The 9116-nt window shown below is 38.5% G+C and overlaps 1 protein-coding gene across 1 annotated transcript in view; it reads left to right on the forward strand.

Annotated features, from left to right (window-relative positions):
* The window catches only part of LOC105624707 (neuroligin-1-like), a 36947-nt gene that overhangs the window by 9386 nt on the left and 18445 nt on the right, over nt 1-9116 (forward strand). The window contains exons 2-4 of the mRNA XM_012206061.1: nt 1930-2227; nt 5368-5520; nt 7373-7573. Of these exons, the coding sequence (XP_012061451.1) occupies nt 1930-2227; nt 5368-5520; nt 7373-7573 (652 nt within the window). The remainder of the gene's footprint in view (nt 1-1929; nt 2228-5367; nt 5521-7372; nt 7574-9116) is intronic.

A 9116-nucleotide genomic window follows, 5' to 3' on the forward strand; every position in this document is an offset into this window, starting at 1 on the left:
TATTAGTATAAGATGTGGGTAACGAACTCTTGTACTAACACTCGACAATGAGAAAAATTTTATTAGACTTTTTTTTATAAATTAGAATACAAAATGTCACTGGCCGGAAACTGTATATACGCGGTCGAAAATGCCGAAGTATAAGAGAGATTTTAGTAAATATCTCTCTCTCTCTCTCTCTCTCTGTGTTAAAATCTCTCACCCACCACGGAATGATTTCATAAAGAACGACGTACGATGAAAGCAGCAGGGTCGAAGAGAAACTGCTTGTACTTGTAACGCCGTTCTCGCACGCGAATCTTTTCACGAACGGCGTCCCTTTCGTCGAACACACGCGCCCGTGTGTTTCCATTTTCTTGCGATTTCGCACTAAGCCCTCCCTCCTCTGCACCGTTCTCCCATAATGGGAATTTATTTCCAACTACGTGATAGCTCGCCTGGGGAATACGAAAATGAATGCCGTGATCGTAAAATAACAAGCTGCGCCATGAACCGGGACAAACGTGCACGTACAAATTTCAAAACTTTCTCTCTCTCTCTCCCTCTCCCGCTTATTCGAATTTACTTGTTATTTTTAAAATTTTGTTTTTTAATCTATGCATAATGTGTCGATTTATCTTCTCCTTTTTTAATATTTTAACCGCCGGATGAGAGTCAATTACGAGATCGTCAGCCAGAATAAAATTCGCAAACTCATGAAGCGAAATTAATATTTCATCCTATGTCATCGCCATCATCGCCCGGGATTTTATGGGAGCCTCGATAAGCGCCGATTGTTATCGGCAGTCGTATGACGCGCATTTAATTTTTAATGCAATTGGAAATGTCGAATCAAATAACTCTTATTTTTGCCTCTCTCTTTCTTTTGTTTTCGGTCTATATTTTTCCCTTTTTTCTTTAATTTCTCTCTCGTACTCTTTACATCACATTTTTTTCATCGATCCTGCGACGAAAACGCGACGCCGATACGTTAAGGGAACTTTGTAATTTCCAGCGCGAATCGTAGAACGACCATTTCGACGGGCAGACCTTTCCAATTGCGCTCGGTGATGCAATTAAAGTCGAGCCGCGGCAAACGAGATCTATCGGTCCTTCCAATATAATTGTTTCCATGATGTGACCGAACAGTAATTTTTCCCGCTCAGTTACGTCGTGAGAAATAGAACTTTATAAGATTCATTCATTTCCGCGAATATTTTGAAAATAAATATCGCGTTTAAAAGAAGCAATTATTATTATTCAATCTTAATAATAATTTAATTAATATTTATAGCTAAAGATCCTCCTTTGTAATTCGAGTCGCTTTTTGTTTATTTTTTCTTTTTTTTAGTTTCATTCATTGCGACGTTTTCATCAAAGTGAGAATCAAGGCTCGCAGTGTTTTTAATCATCGGTTTGTTTAAGAAAGGTTGGATCATATCTTCTTCTCATGCGAGCCGAGTATCTTTCGAATCACTCGCGCTTCCGACGCGCGTAGGGGATGAAATGGATATTGGGTGCAAGGGTAGAAAAAGAAAGAAAGAGAGAGAGGAGGAGGAGGAGGAGCTTTTCTAGCTTTCCGGCTGTCTGTTTCCGTTTTTCCCTCCCAGAGAGATCCGTGTGCCCCGAACAGAGAGAACGATGTATCTCCGCGGAGAAGCATCCAAGCGTATTTTAGAAGCTACTTGCGCGAACGGACGGTCGAAGAACAAGAGAAAGGAGAGTTCATGTTTATCAATTTCAGAGATATCCCAAGACACCGAATAGAATCGATAAAACCGCGACCCTGATAAAATCCAGAGATAAAACTGGTACATACAGACATTGTTGTATATCGATAAAACTCGGAGATAGATATCGGTCACAGTTTTAGAATAGATAGCGATGAAATCGATAAATGTAGATAGTTCGCCACGGATATTAAATCTATTCGTATCGTTCTTGTTGCAGGAATTGAACAGCCGGCACTTAGACCCCGTGGAAGTGTTTCGCGGGATACCTTATGCTGCGCCTCCCGTAGGAGATTTAAGGTTTCGTCCTCCGATCTCGCCGATACCTTGGAGCGGTGTCAAGCTGGCGGATACATTCGGCGCGGTGTGCCCGCAGAATTATCCGGACCTCACCAATAACACTGCCGCACTTTTGCAGATGCCGCAAGGCAGGTATCAGCAGCTCAAAAAGATGGTTGTCCTCCTGGCCAACCAGAGCGAGGACTGTCTCTTCCTCAATCTGTACATACCCGGAAGCGGTAAGAATGCATTTGTCGGTTCTAATATAATAATTTAATAGAATTTAATAGTATTTAATCGTATTAAGAGCCATTAAAAGCATATAGAAAAATTTAAATAGTGTGATGTAAGTAATGAAGAAATCAATATATTGAATTGCTTGCTTATATTATGGTATATATTTTATATTTTATATTCTCGATTATGATTATTGACTAATTTACTTATGGCTTACGTCTTTCTGCTTAAATTTTTCTGTGTGTTATAGCTCTAATCGTTACACAAACCTGCGTACAAGTTAAAGTGTTATTGAAATTATTGTAGATAAATGACTCTTCATTGCATATTGCATGATCCACTTTCTCGTAATACTTCCGTTCATTAGGAATTAAATTACAACGTAGTGTCTTTTGAAGAAGGTTTCTTTTTTACGAAAGAAGGGCAAGGTCATACGATAAATAATATTCTAAGAGGGACTATGCAAAATTACGTTTCTATTGTCGCCTAAAGTATCTCGGCAGTAACGTAAAGTTTCTCAATTCTGACAGAATAAAAGGTATAATAAGTTTTAATGAAGGTCTTTACTCTTCAGGAAGGTGGTAAAACTACTCCACATTGAGTTAATGAAAGTTCAACTCTTACTTTGAATAAATAATGTATTTTTCACATCTTATTATTATTTATTCAAGCAGCACAGTTTATGAGCGTTGCAACTCGATTATCAATTCTCGATCGATATTTATTTCAAGGGAAACTCACGCACGTATATATCCGTTATAAATTCTTAAATAAAAAATTCTGTATTAAAGTTCTATAATAAAAAATTAATAACTTTTAATGGTTCAACGCGTTCGTGCGTTGTGATTATGAATGGGCGCAAAAAAAAAAAGACTTAAATTGATTTCACGCTTAAAATTATGTATCGACAGGAAATTATGTATCGTCTAGAAGATGCAATCGACCGAGGTTAATTTTATACGATTAAAAAGAATTTTATATGCCGGAAAATAATACATTACATTGGGACGTTATAAAGTTTTGAAGCGCGGCCATAATTCGGCTCCTGAAATTCTCAACTATATTATCTATCGGAGCCGACAATTTATGCGTCCGTATAGTATTACATGGCACAAGTTGCTTCCTAAAGTAATTAGTCCTAAAGTAATTAGTATACCTTTATGCCGGGTAGTATCAACCTGGGAGCAGCCGCATGCGTTACGTCGCACGTTACTCAGTGCGCGATGAAAGATAGAGGCGAATTTGCAACGTAAAGCGGCTGGTCTGCGCCGTAACCTCGGTCGGGCTACAAAGGGAAAAGGAAGAAGGATTGAAAATTGCGCGAGCTACGCGAATAACACAGGGTACGGATAGCAGGGCGTAGAGGAGAGTAAGAAACTGTAAAAAAAGCCGATCAAAAAAGATTCTCAATCGAATTTTCGTTACGGGGAAAGCGACTATAAATCAATCAGATCCCAGAATTTTCGCTTTGTAAAAAACTCCAATTTTCGTGAAAAACCTAACCGAGAGCTGCGTGTACTATCTCTCTTATATGACGCTTTTAGGTGATTTCAGGTTCAGATTTCAGTTACGGATTTCGTGACGATTAGAGCTCGCGATTAACGATCGCTTAATATCGGGTGCTTTAAACGACTGCTTAATATACGATTGCACATCAAGCACAGCTTTGATAAGACAAATATCGATTCCGTAATCGATAAAGACAGTGCTTCGCAGCGTCGAGCAGTACTCACGAATTGATCGATACTAATTGGGCTAGTTTTACGAGTTAACGGATAATCAAAGTAAGATCGCGGTGCGATTGAATTACTAACTACGATGATTGCGAGCTCACGTAACTTGGCAGCGCGCGAAAGCCATCTCCCGTGATAGTTTAGGATGATGTTCTCCCCAGACAGGTAATCTGATGTACCGAGTATAAATCGTATAACAGACAGACATTAATTAGTTGCGACGCGATGGATGGATAAATGCGTATTCCTGGTTTATTAGTTGCTGAGACGATTATCAATTAAATGGAAACTTTTAATCTTGAAACCCAACTGATGGAGACGTGTACACAGAAGATTCGTAAGGTGGAAGGAAAAGAAGAAAAGAGAGAGGAGGTTCGCTAAATCCGAAGTACTTACAAACACGAAAACCTCGGAACGTGCCCAGGTCTATAAAAAGCGTCGAGTAATCCTAAAGCCTTATTAAAACAAGCTTTTTCGCTTTAATTTACCTTCGGTTCCGGCTTACGCGACGCTCTCGGCGTAAAATTTTACGTTCGCCGTAAAAGACGAGCGTTTAAAAAAAAGGGATATCCGTTTTATCGGGACGATTTTCTAAATCGTATCGTAACGTTTACGACAGCCGCGGCGGATCCGCGCGAAGATGCGTTCCGGAATCTCTCTGTCGCGTAAACCGCGATCGTGAGATACGCTTATTTGTGCGCGTGAAAAGTTGCCGCTGCGACTTTGCCACGTAAATAAATTTGTGGCAGCGACGATCGATCGGTGCCACGAAGTTGTTCAAAGCGAAGCACATCCGTCGCTCTTCCCCTTCGTCTCTCTTGGTAAATGAACAGCTTTGACCCGCGCTGCGCGATTTTTCTCCCATGGTCGTTTCTACGTGCAATGAATCGCGATACCATGGATCTGCTCGTTTCTGACGATTTCGCGAGACCGTGTAAAGACGTGACGAGCTCGTAGAGAATTTAGATGCTTAGTGCGGATTATGCGATGCAATTAGTTATCTTAATTGCGCAGGTGGCAAACGGCGAAAACGACTAATTGGCTGTAGGAATTTCATTTTACATTCATAGAGAAACGGAACATTTGCAGGGGGAGGGGGGGGTAGAGATCTGGGAGTGAATTTAGTCAGAGTATAAACAATATTGTAAAACGAAGTCGCAGACGCGCGCAGAAGAACGACACTCTTAAAACGAAAACTCGCTAGGCGCAATCCGCTGCTTTACATTTGCGATTCGCTTACGGGAAAGAGGGATAAAACGGGTGTAAGCATAATGCTACGTAGCGATAATGTCGTGCGGTATTACGGGAAAAGCTGGATCTGTCAATGGAAGGTTTATACAGATAAGAGGTTTATTCGTGGAAGAAAATGAAAGAGCGACGCAGACACCCATTTGCTTGCTTGCTTTCAGGATCTCGAGGACTGGAGGCGCCGTATGCGGTGATGGTGTACGTACACGGCGAAAGTTTCGAATGGGGATCGGGTAACTTATACGATGGATCGGTCTTGGCGAGCGCCGGCCACGTCATAGTGATCACGCTCAACTATCGTCTCGGCATCTTAGGTACGTGCTACCCTTTAATCAACTGTCCCGCATCCCCGAAAGCATTTTCATTAAGCGAACCTTCTGACGCAACATTCCAAGGACAAAGAAATTCCAAATAACATCCATCTTGCCTTGTCAAGATACCTTAATTTCTATCTTGCAATTTCTGAAATTTTATTTGTTTATTTAAAACTTTCTTTACCTCTGAATTTGCTGTATTTTATAATTTGTAGAAAAACATTTTTTGTACTGAATAATGTTTAGATAAATAATTAATCAATTTTTTTTTATTATAATTATCTTACTAGAGATTGGAAAACATAAATATCTAAGTAAAGAAGCGCCAATTATTGGAAAAGTTGCACTATATTTTTATAGTGGAAAGCGCGTTTATTACTCCCACCTCCTCGAAAGTAAGTTTGTATCATTAACTACTATACTCTTCGAAGAGATAGAGAGATAGCTTCGTAGAAACCATTTACATTCTTAAGTCAATATTGGCACTTTGAAGACCCACAAATGTATCTCTGTCGTAGTGCGCTGCGAATATACGAAAGTCCGAAAATGTCAATTCTATCTATTTACTTGTTAAACTTCCTTGGTTTATGACTTAATAGCGTAACGAATATTTATACGCTTCGTTTAATTATCGCAGTTATGAAACATTAAATCGAATCTTCACGCTTGTCTCTCTCTCTCTATACTCCTCTTAAATTTTTTTAATGAAATTCTCCACTTGTCATAATCAGAATTTTTATTTCTTAATTTGAAAACACACATATTAAATATTATAAAATCAAATTTAAAATTTTCTTAAGTTAAACATAGTTATTTTTAACTTTCAAATGTGTCAAAATGTATTATTTTAAAGCCCATTACACACAAGATGACATAAGCTGCATAAGCATAGCATAAGGTTGCTGGAACAATGAACAGCTTATGTAAATGAATTTGGCGTCTTTATGTCTCATTGGTCCAATGGCCTTATACAGCTTTTATCATGATGTGATGGATTTAATACGTAACATGTTGTCAAAAAAAAAATAACTATATCAACTCATTTTTGTAATCAAATTGCTTACTTTTAAAAACAGTATTTACATTAACACTAATAAACAGTATTTAGATTAATGTATGTAATTGGTAAATAATAAACTAAATTTGAATTAAATTTCCCGGCCGAAGTAATATTTTTCGCAATAAATTTATTAACAGTTTCAACATATTAACATCTTTATAACATGACGGTACTACTTGGTAGCATCAAATCATTAAATTGCTTGTCAATTTAATTCGCGATTACCAGAGTAATTTTAATTTTGCGTTTTATAGTTCGGAAAAACAATTCGGCGTGCAATTCTAAAAACATTACAATATGCAAGTACATATATAGTGTATATTAATAATTCAAGATTGAATTTATTAAAAGCAATGAAAATTCGGTTTCGACCGTAATAGACATTTTTCTAGTATCTAGTATTTATAGTATAGATTGTGTTTCTCACATATGCAGTCTAAAATAAAGATTCTTAATATTGTTTGAATTAACACATTTCTTGAGTTAATTTATCTAAAAGTATGAATTTAAATTATTTAATTCTATTATTTTAGCTGAATTAACGACACATTGAGTAGAAATAATAGCGACTTATAAAAATAATTTAAAATAATTTAAATTAGGTATAATTTGATATCATGAATTTAAGTCACTTTCATGACGAAATTTGCGAACAAAATTTTATCAAATGAACGCTATCGCATCGCAAATGTTGCGTGATAACGACAGATAAAAAAAGAGAGAAATGCAATAAAAGAATATCGTGTGATCCGCGAGAATGGTTAAATCGCGAACGATTTGGCATCCTTTCAGGATTCTTGAGGACTCGTCCGTTCCCTGATCGAACGAGCGGATCCGGCGGGAATTTGGCTTTAAAGGACATCACGATGGGACTCCGTTGGGTGCGTGAAAACATCGGCGCCTTCGGTGGCGATCCAACACGGATAACTCTAATGGGCCACGATACCGGAGCGGCGCTGGTGAATTTGCTATTGCTCGCTCCTTACAGTAAAGGTAAGAGAGGAATCCCTAGCGCAATTAGCAATTAATCCTTCGAACTCCGCCTGAACGCTCGCGCACGAAACGTTGAATTCCGCAGAATCCTGTTTTAACGGAACGTTCTTACGATTTAAACATCTTCTAGCAATTAGAGAGAGAGACACAGAAGAAATTTATGTTTGCAAACGATTTGCGTATCTAGACCACGATTGCCACCTCTCGACTAGTATTCCATTGGAGATCAATAGCTGTTCTACCAGAGATCCTATTATCTTGCCGGAGATTGATTGCCATTATTAAAATTGTTACTATTTTATAGTATGATCTCTAAAAAAACTTTTTTTCGAAATTGAAAGAAAACTGATGCCTAAAAAAAGATTACTAAATTTTTTAGCAGTCGCAGATTTTTTTTCGTTAGCTAAAGAGCTGGAAATTCTAGAAATTAAAAAAGCCAGAATTTCTAAATATTTGAATAAGAACGTCATATGCCTTCCGTTTCATTTAATTTTGATCCATCGATGTGTATACTTTGTGAATTGATATATCACGCTTCCTTTTCACGTACATCATCAAATCTCCATTGACAGCTTAATGCTGTCATTGCGTCATCAGAATTAACAGTTCATCGGTTACTCCAAGCGATGGACTATTGGGGTATAAAATAAATCAATTTGATCAGCGCGGTATAAATACTGGGTGTTGAGGGCGGCAGAAATATTTGCTTGTCGAGTAACTTGATCCAATATTTACGCCGCTAACGTATTAATAACGTTGTTGTTTATGACAAGAAAACACAATGAAAAATGATACCAATATCGTTTCACTCAGCGTAAAATACATACGTGAAATTCGAACGAGAGGCTGAGCGATCAGAGGTTCGATCAATTCATCTATCGGCGGTGATTTCGCTGAAAACTCTTTGCCTGGCGAAATAACCGGCAGGTTAGAAACGAGGAGACGCTATTTGCAGGACCTTCGGTAGATTAATCGTCCAGGGATTAGTTGGCGAGGGTCTCATGGAAGAGACAACCGAAGGGTTGGTCCGTCCTCTCAAAAAAACATCACCAAGCTCGGGGTGACAAATTACAGGACTCCATTTTATTCGATAAGAGGAGAAAGCGAGATGAGACTTTTCCTTTTTTTCCCTTTTTTATCGTCATTGGACAACACCAGCCAAAATTGAACGATCCTCCCAGCCTTTGTCCCTTCAGGTGATCGCGGGATTCTCCGCGGTATAGCTACTCAGCAACGTGAGGAAATTGCGCAATAATAAAAATGCATGGTCCTCGGAACGCGCGTGGAACAAAAGCAAGGACGCTAAAAGCGTCGTAAATACATCGCCGTGCGATAAATCCACACGAATGCGATTACGGCATGATATAGTTGGACACTAATTCCGCGCCAATCAGGCAAATTATAACTAACGCTGCGACCATTGCTACCCATACGCTTTGCATAATCGATGGTCCAGATTCATTCGATTTGGCACGCTTAAATGTTCCATAGCCGCAATAATTTCGAAATAGCACAATTTCCTAAAATTATCTGTGTATTCTAT

The sequence above is a fragment of the Atta cephalotes genome (assembly GCF_000143395.1).
Source record: "Atta cephalotes unplaced genomic scaffold scaffold00086, whole genome shotgun sequence".
In the NCBI taxonomy this organism is placed as follows: domain Eukaryota; kingdom Metazoa; phylum Arthropoda; class Insecta; order Hymenoptera; family Formicidae; genus Atta; species Atta cephalotes.